General features: G+C 32.6%; 1 protein-coding gene and 1 long non-coding RNA gene across 4 annotated transcripts in view; both read left to right on the top strand.

Annotated features, from left to right (window-relative positions):
* The first annotated feature begins 4,751 nt into the window (after positions 1–4,751).
* On the top strand, positions 4,752–7,935 carry LOC127703271 (uncharacterized). The gene is made up of 2 exons (XR_007982887.1): positions 4,752–5,063; positions 7,788–7,935. It is a non-coding gene; the product is annotated as an uncharacterized LOC127703271 (long non-coding RNA).
* A 3,751-nt stretch (positions 7,936–11,686) lies between these two features.
* Positions 11,687–18,128, top strand: part of LOC127703268 (neural cell adhesion molecule 1-like) — a 109,988-nt gene continuing 103,546 nt past the window's right edge. For all 3 annotated transcript variants that reach the window (XM_052207785.1, XM_052207786.1, XM_052207787.1), the window contains exons 1-3: positions 11,687–12,009; positions 15,089–15,385; positions 16,080–16,424. In XM_052207785.1, coding sequence (XP_052063745.1) covers positions 11,778–12,009; positions 15,089–15,385; positions 16,080–16,424 — 874 coding nt within the window. In that variant the 5' untranslated portion in view covers positions 11,687–11,777. The remainder of the gene's footprint in view (positions 12,010–15,088; positions 15,386–16,079; positions 16,425–18,128) is intronic.

The raw sequence follows: 18,128 nt of genomic DNA, 5'->3' as shown, positions 1-18,128 counted from the left end.
TCTCTTACGCTTTCTTTCCATTATATGAGAAAAGATAGCAGGAAAATCACCTATGCAGAAATGACACAACAAGATACACCACATCACTAACCATAATTCAAAACAATTACACTAGAAAAAAGAAAAAAATTGTCCACCCAAAATGAATTACCTCACAACCTATCTAGAATCGAGGCGACTGTCCAACGTTTTAGGCCGTATGTAGATTAATTCTGTGTTGTTGGGTTACTGTCTTATTGACATTTATCCCACATCTCTTTTTATTTATTTTATTTATTTATTTTTTTTTGAAAATCAGAAAAGTCAAACAGGCTATAGTGAATTGCATGAACGACGTACGGTCATAGTCTTCAGTGCCAAACTAGAATAAAAAATAATAAACTAATGGAACAATTGCAAGTGGTTAACGCAATTAAATTGCGTACAATATGCATGCCCTTATTAAATATTTTAAAAACATAGGCTCATCATCTCCTGTCATTTAGTTCAATACTTTATGCTTTCAAATCTTTTTTCTTAAGCTTATTCCTCTGTTTTTCTTTCTTGTAAACATGTGATATACTATGTACAACATGCTTATGAAAATAAATAACCAAAAAGGAAAGATGTAATTTTGTTTCTGTTTCCGTTCCATATTCCGTTTCCGACTTTTAGCACCCGATAAGTGTGACTATCCGATTTGTTTTTGTTTTTCATCATCTGACACGGGAACAGTTATAACTAATTTCAACAATTGTTTTGCTATAAAATGAAACCACAATGTGTCAGCTATTCAACATCAAACTTAAAATCATATGATAGTACATATTGAATCAATCGGATTTTGCATTTTTTTTTTCAATTTTACCGTCTGTCAAGTTGAAAGTGTATTAAATTTCTTTCATATTGCATCTGCAGTCAATTTTCACAAAAAATAACATAAAAACTAATGCTCTAATGGTTTTATATATAAAAGTTTGACAGAACATACACATTTCACTTTTACGAGCCTTATAGAAATACTTATCGATTCCCATCTCCTTTTTCGCCCGACTCAAAATTGCATAGTTGTATAGTTGTATTAAATTGAGCTATCATGTCTTGATGTTTGCAAATAAGAATATAAATGTGCATTAATTTTGTGACCTCAGTTCATTTTTTAATTTTACTAGATTTTGAATTATTCTATTCTCGAGTTTTACGGAGATATTCGTTCTATTCCACATCGGAAAATGTTAAGCTTTTCTGTTAGATTTGTTCACCCAAAATATAATGGCAATTATGCATTTGTTGCTAAATTGCTATCATTTAAAATTTGACAAAGGCAACGGAAAAGAGGAATAATAAATACACTTTTAGAGGCAATACATGTGCGACAAGATAAAGTTTGCCATGTTCATGCATATGCCGAATTCGATTCAATCTCTATAGATAATTTCAAGCCAAAGAAACTGTATCATTTAGCGGCATGCTAGCCAGTTAGCCAGTTACTTATCGAATCAAGAGAAAGGAACCAGCTACAGATATTTCATATGACGTTGAGCATAATGTTGGTTTTTAAAGATTAACAGAACTTCAATACGATGATCTATTTGTGAAGAAGAAAATAATTAAAATCCTTTTTATGTCGTTTTTGCTGGATACGTTTATTCCATTTTTTCAGAATAAATTGAATTTGATTGATTGAATGATTGTTGGTTGTTAACCGTTCAGTGGTAGGAATTAATTGATAGCAAGTATACAATTGCTTAACTGCAAGTGCAAAGTAGAAAATCATTATAGGCATTCCATTATGGTTCAGATTTAAAAAGGACAATGGGAATCAAATATGTTTTCAGTATCCCATTAGGTGTTTTATTACTTTGTGTATAGTATTTTCTTCATATGTCAAACATCGTGGTTCCAAAATGGTTTCTTTTACAAACCAAAGACGCAAGACGGCTTATACTCATGTTCGTGATCTCAGCAATGCATGTAGGTATCAAAACTTCTAAAATCTAACTGGTTCAGGCCCTGATTTTGAGTATGATTTCAACCAATCAAAATACTGCATTTGATGTTTCGAGTTCTTCCCTCAGCGGTATTAGAAACCCTACATCTGAGACATCATATTGCCACGACGTCTCAGATTCAGGGGTTCGAATCCCGCTTAGGGAAGAACTTAAACTTCCAAACGCAAATTTGCAGATCGATCCAATATTGTTGGGCCAAATTTGAGACGAAGTATTATATAAATAATAGTTTTAGCCCTGTATAACCACAGGTTATTCAATGGACAACGTCTGTCGTGCAGTTGTTAAATATTTAAACGTATATATATATATATATATATATATATGTAAGTAAAAGAAATACTCTAATTTTGGTAGGTAGCTTTAGGGTGTAGGCTAATAGAGTTTACAATAAATGTAGGACTCCGACCCGAGTCCGAATACGAGTCAGAGTAAGACAGTTTAAATTAGGGGGCGATTTCAAAACATTGTACTTTAATCATTATAGTATTAATTGAAAAGTTGATTTCGCTGACTGACAAAATAATGACTTCCGCAAACTTTAACTATGGCATTAAGTGTGAGACGAGGAAGCCTCAAACGAGTTCCAATGACTTTATGACATTTCAATTCGCCAATAACATGTTCAACGGAGACTCTATATTCTGCAATGAATCTGTTGAGTCTCCTACACTTTCTCTTTTTTTGTATTCCGGCTTTCTGATTCTCTACTGTCCGGTGTATGTCGTGTATGGCTGATGAAATAATTCAACCTCTTCTCTCGACGAGGATCCGGAGCAACCCACTCATGTATGAGCAGTAGAGGAACCTGAACTTCAAAAAATGAATAATGGGCCGACAGCGAAAGCTGAAGAAATTGCCACAGATAATACTACAGCCAGAACTGCAGATAATATTTATGATGCTCTTGTAAATCTTGAAGCTTCAAGAACCCTTCCCCCCAAAAAAAATGCAACAAAGAATCTTTAAAGCAATCAGTTCGCAGTAATAATGAAAGATATGAAACATTTATTACAAAATAGGTTCCAAAATTGTTTAAAAGCCTCGGAGTTGATTTAGATTATTCTGGCACCCATAAAATAATCATACAAAAAAACTTAATGTCTATTCCAAAAATAAATTAACATTTTCTTTGTCTGTATGTACAATTCTTGCCAGGTTTTTATAAAATTTACATCAAAGGTGTATTTCAGTGTTGATCAACTATTGCTATTAAAGTAAATGCTCTCACGTGAACAATTCTTGCCAGGAATTTATAAAATTTGGTACTGCTCTTGGACAGATAAAATATATGAAATGCGGGGGACATTGGAACTCTGTTCTTTTATTCTCAACAAAATCAATGCGAAAAGTAGTATGCATTACTTCGAAGCCCCTTAAGTGCCATGTAAATATAAATATTTTCGTTTGACGGAGATTTAATCTGGTGCGCACCAGTTTTAACAATCGTGCGCACGACATTAAAACTCGTGCGCTTGACTATGAAACTCTTGCGTATTACTTTAAAACTGTTGCGCACAATTCCGAAACTCGTGCGCAAGACATTTCAAAGCTGGTGCGCACGACTTTAAACTCGTGCCCACGACTTTCAAACTCATGAGCATAGCTTTTTGGCGGACTCTATACGAACTTGCGCACCATTTTGAAAGTCGTGCACACGAGTTTCAAAATTGTCCACACCATTTTTTAAAGTCGTGCGCACGATTTTTCAATTTGGTGAGCACCAGATTAAATCTCCGGCGAACGAAAATATTGATATTTACATAGCACTTAAGGGGCACCGTACTAGTCTCCAAGACTTAACACAGTGGAAACATCTAGCACCAAAACAAAACAAACAATTTTAATTTTTTTTAGATAATTCGTCAGTTATGAAAGGACCATTTTTTTAAACTTGAAAAGTTTTTTTTTTAATGTAATCGGTAAAAATTATCATATGACTGGAGCAATAAATATTTGTTGCAAAATCTTTTAAATTCTGAACATATCTGTAAGCGAGCTTATACGAAAAAGCGCACTTTCTACCCTTCAGTAAAAAAAAGTAAATTAATTTGTTAAATGGTTTTGTCCTATCACCACACAGAGATTGAAGACGGTAAAAATAATTAGCGTACACAGTATTTTGAGATCAACCCTATAGCTTACCTGTATGATTTGTAGTCGTACTCGTACTCAGCCTGTATGATTTGTAGTCGTACTCGTACTCAGACTCCGAGTCTGACAGTTATTGTAAATCTCTAGTAGCAGGCTAAATTTTCAACACTTTATTCAGGTTTAGTCACTTTGAACATATTTTGTTTATGGATAATATGTTTCTTGTCCAGAATTGGAATGAGCAATTTCCACTAAAGTTAAATCAAAACTATAACATAACTAAGCCAATACAAATGTCATTTCTCATGAATATTTGATAAAACAATTTATAAGCGTGCTTTTTGTAGAAACTACTTTCACGACAATGCCTATTTGCGTCACCATAGAAGTAAAGGAAAGATTTAGAAAAAATATTGTGTCTGTTCCCTGTTATTCCGTGATTGATCGCTGATCTTGATAAAGCTTCTAAATGTTTATTTTTTTAATTTGTACGACAAAACGTATGTTCATTATTTTGCATACGATAATATTTTTTTATATTTAAAATTATAATTTTGGATGATATTCTCGCATGGTTTGTAAAATAACTAAAAACTTCATGAATTAAGACATCATATATTTATATTTGTACAGACATCAACATGTGTGGTGTCATTTCAGGATTTAATAAAGTAGAAGCAGTTTCTGCATTTAAGGGATCAACCATACAGTTGAAATGTCCATACAGCGTTTCTCCACAAAATTCCGTAAAGTGGTTTAAAAAAGTTAATGGTACATTACAAACTTTTTCAAAGGCGACAGAGATACATCCACAATTGGAATTAGAATTAAAATCTAGATTAAAAGTCACAGGTGATCATAGAAGAGGACAATATCATCTGCGTATATATGATGTCAGAAAGAGTGATGAAGGGACTTACCAGTGTTCACCTTCTGGTACAGTTAAAGCCTTGTATTTACTACAACTAACTGTTATAAGTAAGTATAGAGAGATCCTTAATTGTGTATTACTCTTGTTATTCATAATACCTATGACGACTGGCCTTTCACTTTCCTATGGTGGCCGGTTAAGGCCATTTCACGTTTTCGCCTTTCATAATCTATAGGGCGAAAACGCGAAAACGCGAAGTCGAAAACGCGAAATCGGGAAGTGAAATCATTTTGCGTATTCGCGTTTTCGACTTCGAGTTTTCAAGTTTTCAAATTTGCGTTTTCGCATTTTCGACTTCGAGTTTTCGCGTTTTCGCGCTTTCGTCCTATAGAATATGAATATCAATACTTGAATGGAATTCAAACAAACAAACACAATGCTTCAATTTTTTTTCTTTGCCTGAATGTCAAAATGGCATCTGATTTTCCTATTTTAGCTTTATTAAAACGAATAAGCTTGAAATGTGATTAAGTATTTAAATGTATTTCGAAATTGATGCATTCATCCATATCGACCGAAACTTATGTTTCTAAAAAGTTTATAAACTAGTAATTACGGTTAAGAAGGTTTAACAAAAGGTATATTGCCCTATTTAAAAAAAGGAATATGCAGTTTAGTTTTCAAATAGAAAACATTTAGATCGCCCATTAAAACATCCAGACAATGTTCAACCACAACTTTAACAACGTTGAGTTGTAGTCGATTGAATGATTGGTTAGCAAATCAATCAATCAATCAATCAATCAATCAATCAATCAATCAATCAATCAATCAATCAATCAATCAATCAATCAATAAATCAATCAATCAATCAATCAAGCAAGCAAGCAAGCAATCAATCGACTACAAATAAACGTTTAACACAGTTACACAAGGGCAAATAAAATTATATAGGTTTGCAAATTATATTCATTGTTTTAAGCGTCTTATTCACTTTTTTAAATTTTTTTACATCAACATTTCAAAGTAAGCAAATCGGTATATGTCATTTAATCTGCACGGCTCGAGTGACCTTACCTATATCCCGAACGACGTAGGAGTTCGGGTCAAAGGATCGTCCCGAGTGTGCAGATTAAATGACATAATTATACCAATTTGATTGGCCAATAACTGTTTAAATACATGACGCCATCAATTTACATGAACGTCTTGGTAATATGCGGACGATATTCAACTAACGGCTCCTGGGAAAGTTCCCTTGTAGGGCAGAGAAAGGGAAAAATAGTAAAAGGTTGATAAATTTTAAATTATGAACTATTTTGTACATTCAGGCTTTCTCCTGTTATATTATTTCAACTGTATTCGGTGTTTAATGTTGAAAACATGTCGCATCTAAACGAAATCTGATTGATCTGCAGTTTTTATTTTTCCTGTTTTGGCGCAGTCATAATTGAATTATTAATAATCTCTTTAAATTCGACCCAAACGTGAATAGTCACTAAAAAGGAAAAAATATTTAAAAAAGTCGTAATAAATTCAGATTTCAATTATTTGGATATTCTAAAATATATTTATTTTTGGGTAGAAATTATTGAAAAAAATAATTATCTAGTTTGACCTTGAAACATTGATTTAAGCTTTACATTGTAAACACATTTTATCATATATAAACATTTCCAGTTTAAGGGTCCTGGAATGAGAAACAATTTATATTTCATATTTTGAAATGACGAAGTTAGTAAAAGTTGTTGATTGATCAACTATGTCGTAATTGCAAGGTCTTTGGCAGATTCGGGGGGCGTAGAGAGCGTACACCACCCTTTGATTTGAAAATATGTATTTTTTTAGCATAAAATCGTCAAATTTTTGTGTGTATTCTTCTTTTTTATTGAATTACGCCTCCTTTGAAAAACCTGGATCTTCCCTTAAAGATAAGAGTGCACTTGAACTGTGCGGTATTTCTTTGGTAGTTAATGCACACCTTAGATGTGCATTATCCAGATTATACCACAATACGATCAAAGGGATTTTTCCTGTCATGTGTTAATTCTATACTAGTATCAACTCAAACCTGCTTACCCTTTGAAACCTAATTTTCTTAAAGGTTCCTTGTTTTGATTCGAGCGTCACTAAGAAATATTATGTTGACTAAACGAAAGTTTAGGTAACTGAATTATAAGTCTAATAGTTTTGACGATTTGTTTTAACTGAACAGATACTTATTTTGATGATTTCTAATGACAGATATCATATTCATGTTCTCCTATATTGCAGGCCAGACAGTAATTATAAAACGGTAGTTATTAACCGTTTCTGATTTTTAAAACAATAACTTAAACTTCTTCGTCATCTTAGGCATTTATTATTCTTCGAATTCTGGAGACTATTATTTGTTCTATTTCTATTTCTATAAATATAGCTGTTGAAATCAATTTCATGAAAAACCTCATTCAGCTATAGATAGAGAAATACGCTATGTACACAAACATCAGCACTATGTATACATAATAGGTTAAATTTACGTTTTTTGTGGTCAAAAGATGTTTGCTGTTTTCCGAAAAAATAACTTGTTTCCTTTTTTCTGGGACTAATACGTTTAGATATTGGTCTCAGCTATTGTTAAATATTACAAGCATTCAAACATATATTCAAAACTATTAATTTAGAGGAATGATTCGCTATTGGATATGGGATATAAGGGTTACAAAAAGGTAGGGATGTTGGAAAAAGAATAAAAAAAGTGGGAAGTGGGAAAAAGTTACAAAAAAGCGGTGCTGGAGAAATGAGCACCACCTTTCTCCCCTTCTATTTAATTATAACTAATATTTCAGCCAATATACCAACAAGTGTGAGTATAGAAAATGTTGGGTTGGAGAAAAAATTAAATGGTATAGAGGGACGAAATCTGATCATAAGATGTTCTGCAGCAGGTGGAGACCCTGCACCTGACGTGAAGTTACTGATATCAGAATCTGTCGTCACAGTAGGCAAGCAATCAGTACAGTATACATTATCATCAGTAAACAGATCTTACGATGGTCAGAATGTTGAATGTTTGGCAGGTTATGAAGAGATTGCTTACTATTCACTGAATGATTCAGCTAGAATTTATCTGAAATGTGAGTAAATTTGATGAATACTGATTAAAATTTCTAAATGCTGTTTAAAAAACTTCAGTAAGCTCAATAAATATCCTATAAACATGTGGAAACGATGAGATGTGGAATTTGCGTCAATGAGAAAAACACACAAACAACCAAATTACATATAGAGAGCAACATGCAGTTTAAAAACAACTGTTTATAAATTTAAGATAAAATAATCAAAGATATGCCATAAAAACCCGATTCCCATTATAATAACAAAACATTAATTCAATATAACACACAACAACTACTAACGTTCTGACCTGCGACAAGCACATCAATATGTGAATGTGTTCAACTTTGTTTTATCTCAACCATGGTTTTCTAGTTTAAATTGTTTCACATTATTTGATAACCGGGCCTTCTATAACTGACTTTACAGTATGAATTTTACTCGCTGTTCATTGTTGAAGAGGTATGGTGACCTATATTTGCATTCATTAACACCTTTTTGGCTCTGGGATAATAGTTGTCTCGTTGTCATTTAAACCACATCTCCTTTTATTGAAGTAGACTAACAAAGGTATTTTCGAATAACTTGACCATGTTTAAACGATGAAGCTCAGTGTTGGAAACTAACTGAAGTTGATCACAGGTCAACATTGATTGCGATTCATTTTATCTTGATGTTTTCTGATCTTGATCTACATGCACGTGTATGCCACTTGCGAAAATTGTACAACATATTTGATATTCATTGTATCAGCATAGTGTTAAATAAAACTTTTAGGAAGATTTGATATACGTCCTTCCAAAGTTACTTTTCTTTGTAAATATGAGATATAATTTTCACTTCAAATAAAATTGGACATACATATCTCCTTTTATCACCTTGCTTGGTTTTGCAATTGCCTATTATCAAATATTTGGGGTGACATAATTAGTGTTAAAGGACCAATTCTTCTTTATTGTATATATGTTGATTTACCTTCATAAGACATCACTTTATTTTGAACACGTATTCGTAAAATGTCTATCAAAGTTGATTTGAAGTAAGTTTATCATATTAGAAAAAAACCATGATAAAAGCATTAAAAAAAAGAAGGAAAATCACCCAAGGAGCCTGTAGTTCAGTGGTTGTCGTTGGTTCATGTCTGTCATATTTGTTTTTCGTCAATTGTTTTGTTATAAATTTGGCCGTTAGTTTTCTCAATTGATTTTTTTCATATTTTTCCTGTCGGGGTCTTTTATAGCCGACTATACGGTATGGGTTTTTCTCATTAATGAAGGCCGTTCGGTTGCCTATATATAATTGCTTACATCCAGTTCATTTGAACTTTGGTGGATAGATGTCTCATATTGGCAATCATACCACATCTCCTTATTTTTAAAAGGGGCAGTCAAAATCATTAAAGTCATATGCAACAAGTTTTTTATCACTATAGTGTAAGGAAATTATTGAACCAATGTATGCATTTATGCTAAACTTAGTCCACTATGCACGTTTTTTTAACATTTATTACGAATCTATGGCGAATTATCGACAAATAATATTTCATTTAGTGATTTGTTGATTTATAGAATAACTAATCGAAGAATTTTAATATAGAATAATATTCAACGAGTGACCGAGCAACATGCGTAGCGCATGAGTTAATTATCAGTGTTGTTCGGTCACGAGTTGAATATTTTTCGATATTTAAATTCTTTGATTAGTTATTCTATAAATCAACAAATTACTGAATGAAATATTATTTCTTACCTTCAAGTTCACATTTGTATACATTCTTTTGATGGTTTTTCCATAACAGTTGTTAAATAATTTGATGTATTCAATTTGTTCTTTAAGAATGAATTATTTCTATCTACCTTTCAGTGCAATTTTGTTTACATTCTTTCATCACGGTTTTTCCCTCGCACTTGCGCTCTGCGGGGGTCAAAGTTCTCACGAGAGGTCTCGCAGTTAAGGTCACTGCATACGGAATAATATCGGCACATTAGAGTACGGGAAGACAATAATTCAATAGCAGTGCATTTCTGAAGATTTTTATAAGATAATGGATTTTCTTTTACAAGGAATTCCACGTACACTTGTGTAATAGTAAAACTTAGCCATTCAAGTATATAAAACATATTCAACTTTTTTTTAATTTGAAGTATTATATTACTTTAAAAGAGGACATACAACAGCATGTCCAAAGGAAAAAAAATAATTGAAAGAAGATAAAAAGTATTCCATAAAACATTACATTTAAAACGACAGATTCACCAACTAATGATATGGAAACAAATGGACATTTTGTTGCTAAAATATTCATGTCAGAATTAATCCAGAGACAAGTCGTATGTGATGATAAGCATATAAATAAGGAAATGTGGTAAGATTTCCAATGAGACAACTATCCGCTAGAGTCTTAATGATATTGATGTAAGGTTACCGTACGAACTTCACTGAGCCAAACAAAAAAACCCGAATAGTCAGCTATAAAAGGTCCTGATATGACAGTCAAAATGTAAAACAATTCAACCGAGAAAACTAACGGCATGATTGATACTAAAACAAAACACAAACATTAGACATGACAGATATAAACCAACGACAGCCACTGAAATATCAATTATTGCACATCCAAAGGATTTTGAATAAATACGTCAAAAACAGTTTGCGAAAAAGCATGATTTAAAGATATTAAGGCATACATTAAGCAAAAAGTATTTTATTACAGACATGTCATATAGAACATGTCAGTGTCGCAGACATTCATAATTGGTCAATCAAATCATTCAAAAAGTTCAAGTTAGTAAATAGAGGCAACAGCAGTATACCGCTGTTCAATAGTCATAATTCGATTAAGCGAAAACAAATCCGGCTTGATTTTTTTTTACATTAACATTTCAAAAACGAATTAAACAGGTAATCGGCAAAAATGACATCCAACCAATTCTATAATTAAAAAGTAACTGAAACATTGGGATTTATTAACTACGATCTATTGCTCCTTGAAAATAGCCACTAAATACCGTATAAGCCATGATTTCCTACAATTTTTTTCCTGACGTTAAAATAATAAAGGCAACAGTAGTATACCGCTGTTCAATAGTCATAATTCGATTAAGCGAAAACAAATCCGGATAACAAACTAAAACCGAGGGAAACACATCAACTATAAGAGGAAAAAAACGGAACAACAGAAACACTGAACTACAACAAAGCAAACGCCAACATACATAGAAACGGACTGTTTGATAACAACTGCCATATTCCTGACTTGGTACAGGACATTTTTAGAAAAAATGGTAGGTTGTTCCTGGTTTTATGGCTAGCCAAACCTCCCGCTTATATGGCAATGTTAAAAATACCGTTAAAATGACAACACTACGTGACAGGAATACATACAAACAAACGCAAGAACACTCAGCACAGAGAAATACATAAATGAATAATATAATAGAACATTACAACACGAAACCGCAGAATAACAACGGACACCTCCCATGTATTTACGACAGCACACCACAAACGAAATATATAAACTGCGCGTCACATAATAGGCATGTTAATGTTGATGAAAAGATATGTTGTTAATTTTACATCATTTTTATGAAGTAGGTATCTTATCATTTAAATTATTGTTTTCAGTAAAGCCAAATCCTCCTATATTCAGCTCTGCCTCAGTAACTACAGAGGAGACCAAACCACTTGTAATTTCGTGTAAATCAAATGGAAGCCGTCCAATGGCTTCGATATACTGGTTACTTGGAAATGGTAGAGCTAATGTTACAACTTACGCAACCCAATTACCACACTCTCATGATCCAACTACTGACACATATACTGTTACATCTACATTAACATACAGTGTTAATAGGTCATATAATGGCCAAAACCTTATTTGTGTAGCCAGTAATGAGGCCACATCTGAACCTGGAGGTAGTGCCGAGACGTCTGAAACACTAAATGTTAAATGTAAGTTAAGAATCGTATCTTATACTGTATGTAGAAGACATGAAATCGTGTAGTTACATACACGAACAAGCTGTTGAAAAGGTAATCGCTTATTATTCGTTAATCGCCATGAAGTTTATGGACACCTTTAGAAATTTAACGGCCTCAAGCATGTGCAAGATTGAATTCGCCGTTTCAAGTGTCACACAATTATGATTGTTTACTCAACATTAATTCCAAAAATATATTATTCTAATCTTTAATTATACTGATAACAAAAATATATTTGTTCGAGTGAACCTATCATTAGTTATATTTATATGTTTCTTTCCTGATATCTATGGTCGTGTTCACATTGAGCTAATCTCGGTGTGGTGTAAGTGTACTGAACACTTACACCCCAGTTCTATTGTTATAATTCATAGTTTCTATTTCTGAAACAAGTGTAAATTGAATAGATCTATTGTTACGAATAACAATGTATTTTGACCACAGGGTGTGACGAGCGGGGTTTCTGGAAACCCCTGCTTCTACATCCCGAAAACAAAGTCCATTGTTATTCATTACAATAGAAGTTGATTTTTTTTAAATAGCATGAACATAAGAAATTACTTATAGTGTTCACTACAAGTTGTTTCAAGATATTAAAAAACACATTTTAGGAAATTCCAATAGCGAAAATAATATTAAGCATCTCATGATTTTGAATAAAAAAAAATCCTTCAAGGGAAAAATGATTTAAAATGGCTGCTCCCTAAATACTCCTTTGCTTGAAGGTAAATTTTTTGATCCCAGTCATATGTCTCTATTCTAAAACATTGATCTTTAAAAAAAAACAGGGATTCTAACTCCCGGACACCCCCCTCCCCAACCCCCATCCCACCCCCCTCCTTGTCCAAATATGAATGTTTGTTTATTCTCGAGAAGGGGGGGCTTCTTTTTTTCTTCTCTATAAAACCGTAACATACAAAATACATTTATGATTACCTTCATTAAACTGATACAGGTAAGTACTTTGGGTTATAATATTGCCTTTATCTTTAGTCTCTTCTACCAAATCCAACGCTTGACTCAAAATGTCGTCCGTCTTATACCCGTCCATATTGACAACTGCATACAAGGAGCATGATGTATTTTTTTTTGTGATAAGAATGCACGAAACGGTCAACCTTGAACTTCTGATCCATATTAGCACCAGGATGTAACGGGAATATGCAAAACAGCAACTTTGACATTTGTAAAATCTACTCACTTGTCAAAGTTTGAAAGAACATAGCCAAAGTAAGGTTACTAGTGGGGTTTCATGTAAAAAAAAAATTTTCTTACAATTCATGGTTCGATTTTGTCAATGAATATGCTATCCATTCTTTTTCATTTAAAAATCAATGTTAACAAATATAGGGTTTAGCATTGGGTGTAAGTTAGTTATACACTTCGGGATACGGCGTGTCTGGATAAGAAACACCACCGGCCTCCGGCCGTCGGGTTTTCTTATCCAGACACACCTATCCCTCGGTGTATAACTATAACTTAAACTAAAGTCCATTACGTTCCTATTGATAAAAATCAATGTTTACATGAAGTTTAAAACAGGTTTTGACCACAAGCAGTCGATACTCAATGTAGACCTTGTGTGACTTAAGTGTACAAAAAACTAGATATTAAGAACGTATATTTTATTATGAATATTTAAGGAAGTTACATATATTGAGTAAAAATGATTATAATAATATCATGAATTAAGTTATTTACCTATTTATATGTCAAAAACTCCAAAATTGCCCAGTTAATAGCATGATTAAATTCAAATAGTTTTAGTGGACCATGTGATTTTCAGTGGGAGGGATTTTTTTTGGCTGATGGAATATTCATTTTACACCTGTTTATAGTACGGCTTATTTATTTAGCGCGAAAATTATTTTCATGCTTGGTACACAACTAGTGTAGGACAAAATATTCATTGCATCCTGTTTTTGGACAAGGTTAATTGTTAACAGTCACAGTAGTCCCAGTCCAGAATATCGATTTCCAAAATCATCCCAGGGGTGACTGGTGACTAGAAATATGGTCAATTAGGTCTTCTTCCGATCGGCATTAGAACCCTTACCAAAGTGGGGCGTCCGTTTAGCTGTGCGGGATGTACAAGTACTCGGCCACGTCCGGTCAGAATGGGAACATTAAATTCGACTGCCTCGTGTATAGTGAGTACCATGCTCGCTGCATGTAAAGAACCGTTGCAACAACTATTTGAGTTCATCTCCAAATTTAAAAAATACATATCCGGCGAAATGACATTCATTTTTGGTACCTAAATATTACCTTATATTTTATTGTCTAAATAAACAATAGGATTGGATACAATTTATAACAACTCTGTATAAATCAGCTTTTAAGGGACTACATCTGTGTCGTAATTGTGTATGCAATATGTTTTCTTTCTATCCGATTTCCAATAAGGTAATATTTAGGTACCAAAAATGAAATGTCATTTCGCCGGATTGTATTTTTGAAATTTGGAGATGATTGAATGGATCTAATATCTAACGGCAATAAATTCCATGCACGAATTGAGGATGGGAAAATGATTTTGAAAATATCTCTATTCTACATATCGGTACTCTATAGTGAGAATGGTTTCTAGTATTATAATAATTATCATCTGCATAATCTGAGATACAAAATCCATAAGATCTTCTGGAACATTATTATTATGAATTTTATGAAATAAACATAATTTTCGTCTATTTCTTCTTGAACTCAAAGTTTCCCATCCAGTTTAAAAAATAATGGATTCTTTGCTTGCAAATTTCGGAAGTCCAGTAATAATTCTTGCTGCCTCAACCTGCGAGGGCTCAATTTTTTCAGAATCTCTAACACAATACCCATCATCCCATAGCTCGCATGCATATTCTAAAAGTGGAAGTACGTATGCGAGATATATCTTATTAAGATTGTTTCTGTTAATATATTTCAATTTCCTGAGAACAAAAATCGGTTTAGTGGCACTACAGCAAATATATCTATATGTACTGACCACTTGCAGTTTCTGTTCACGTTGCTCTTCCCAAGTGCATAAATGATCATTATAATATTACGACAGATGCTCCAGACATTACAGTGAACAGTCCTCCATATACACAGAATGATGCTATCAGAACAGTAACATGTCATCCTAGTGGTAACCCAGATAGTTATACATACCATAAATGGCAGCACAAGTCCAGATATGGAGATCTTATACGAGAGTTAGATGGAAATAAAACCTTGAAGATACCTAATGTCCCAGTGTTGTTAAGATATCAGGATAGTGGAAAATATGTGTGTACAGCCAGTAATGGTATAAGGGATAATGACAATATGTTTGAACAGATTGGTTCTGGATATGTAATCGTGAATGGTAATGCACTATTGTTAAAATTTGATAAAAGCGAATTATATTGTTCTCATCTGTTCTATGCATTATGTTTTTTCGTTATCTATGATTTCAAAAGTTTTTAATGAATGATTGTGTCCACTGATAAACGATACACGATAAAACTTTGTGAGGTTTTTTTTTTCAATGTAGGACTAACAATTAATCACGAGAATGAAACATTTTTATAGGTTAAAACATTTGTAATTCTGTTTTTTCTTTTGAGTAAAAGTTCCAGATGGTCAAGAGTTTGCAATTTTCACCTTCTCAGAAGTAAAACTCCTAGATATTCAAGGGGTTTATAATTCTCTCTCTCCTTTTGAGAAAAAGTACTAGATGTTCAAGAGTTTGTAATTCTCTCTTTTTTCTGGAGTAAAGTTACCAGCTGATGGGTTTGAAATTCTCTCTTTCCTTTGGAATAAAAGTGTTAGATGTCCAAGAGTTTGTAATTTTCTGTTTCCTTTGAGATAACAGTATTAAATATTCAAGAGTTAATTAAATACTAGAACAAAGGAAACTCTCAATCATGCTCAACATCTGTTTAATCCAATTATTAATTAATCATTTAAATGGAATTTTAAGCAAGGTAAGTCTTGTGCGATTTTCTGGCATGTATATTTTTTTCTTATTATGATTAACTATTGATTTCATACGTATATTGTTACATGTATTATTTCAGCTCAGCCAGTGTTTACATCTGATACCATTGACAAGGCCAAACAGTTTGGTGAAATCAGTAAAGCTGTAGATATATATGTTAATGTATATAGTGTTCCAAAATTCGCCATTTACATATGGACTCGCGATGGAAAACCAATAACAACACAAAATTTAGCAAAATATGCATCATCTAGTTCTCCTACTATTGTTTATGATAAGGTTCATGGGAAGGAAGTACACCTAGATGGTTATAAAGTAACACTGACCATACGCGATTTGACAGCACAGGACTTCAATAATTATTCTTTAACACTTAAAAGTGGATTTGCAGATGTAACGCACACTATTGTATTGGAATCTACCAGTAAGTATGCTGATTAAGTATAACTTAATTCTACATTTCAATGAAAGTTCAAGATTGATTTTAGGATGTTATCCATCCATCCGTCCATCTTACATACTGATAACGAAAACTTCAGGTTTTTTAAAATCCCTTTTTCGATCTATTTAAAAGATCAAAATATACAAAACTATTGCTGCATCTCATTAAAACGGACAGTTTTGGCATAAATTCTAAAGATGTGAAATTTTATATATTATGTGTATACTTTTTTACTTGTTAAAGTCACATTATGTAACTCCTAAAACTGCTATAAAAAAATCAAAGAAAAACAAATAAAACCCTTGATATACGGTTTTGTTTATTTTAGTTAGTCAAAACGTTATAATTACACTTCAATCTTAATTTAATATGTGTCAAGCAAATTAAGTTTCAATTCAGCAACCTTTCGCCTTTTTAACCAAGATGTTTATTCAAGTTTCAATGTATGTTAGAATGGACATATTTGTCTAACACAGATTTTTCATCTGCACGTATGCAAAATGTAGACGAATTGTTTAATGCCGAAGGAATATATATTACTTTAAGAACAATCAGTTCACAATTATCGTCAATAACATTATTTCATGTGTGATTTGTTAGATATTGGTTCTTTTAAAATATTTACCATTCTTTCTTTGGGGCGAGCAAAGTTCCACTGCTTATCTTGTGTCACTTGTATTGTCAATGATGTTAGAATCCGAGTAGTCTTTATTTTGGCGTTGTCCTTCTAGATTAGTGTTGATAATCCACAGAAAACGTTAGTTAACAAAATCTTAATATCATGATCAAATGTGCATTGTCTTATGATCAGATGTAAAAGTTTGAAATAAAAACAAATAAAAATAATTTTATCTGGAAAAAAAAATAAAAAAAATAAAAAAGTGTGATACTGTGCATACGAAACATGTTTTTGGTTACTCTTACCAGACATTTAAATATCACAACGTTCAACCGACCAGTATCATTTAAAACAGCACCCAACGGCTACGATCATGCACCATGCAGTATTTACTTAAAAAGCATGCCAGGAAGTTAGTATGTATTTCATTTCAATGTTTCTTCATTAAAAAGTCTTGATTTGAACGGAGTTTTGTTCTACACTTTATGATGAGAAAAGACATTTTTAAATCATTTTTACGGTTTGTTCCTATGTTGTGCTCTTATACTACTGTCCCAGTTTTGAGGAGGGCGAACGCTCACAAAAATGTTCAACCCCGCATCATTATTTATTTGCCTGTCCCAAGTCTGGAGCCTGTAATTCAGTAGTTGTCAATGGTTGCTATCTATCATATTTGTGTTTGTTTAATGTTTATTTCATAAATTAGGTCGTTAGTTTTCATGGTTGTGTCAATTATATTTCATTTCGTTTTGTCATGAAGATATGAGTTTCGCTCATTTTAGGAGACAATACCATAACCTATTATAGTTGTTTAAATCAACGTCATTTTCTCTTTGGAGGATAGTTATCTCATTGGCAATCTACAAAACTCCTTATCTTATACCATTAGTGTTGTTTATTAAGGGAAAATGCTAACTTTTTAAGAAATTGAATTGCTGGTCCTCAAAATTTGACTTTGTTCAAATGTTCTGACTTAAAGCTGATTTTTGTATCCACAAATGGTCATTACAATCGAACTGTGGGAGACTGACATTTGAAAGTACAGTTTGTAGACTTCACATATGGCT

The sequence above is a fragment of the Mytilus californianus genome, unplaced genomic scaffold (genome assembly GCF_021869535.1).
Source record: "Mytilus californianus isolate M0D057914Y unplaced genomic scaffold, xbMytCali1.0.p SCAF_5, whole genome shotgun sequence".
NCBI classification, from domain to species: domain Eukaryota; kingdom Metazoa; phylum Mollusca; class Bivalvia; order Mytilida; family Mytilidae; genus Mytilus; species Mytilus californianus.
The sequence above is the reverse complement of the archived record's forward strand: the minus strand, read 5'-3'. Positions and strand labels throughout refer to the sequence as shown.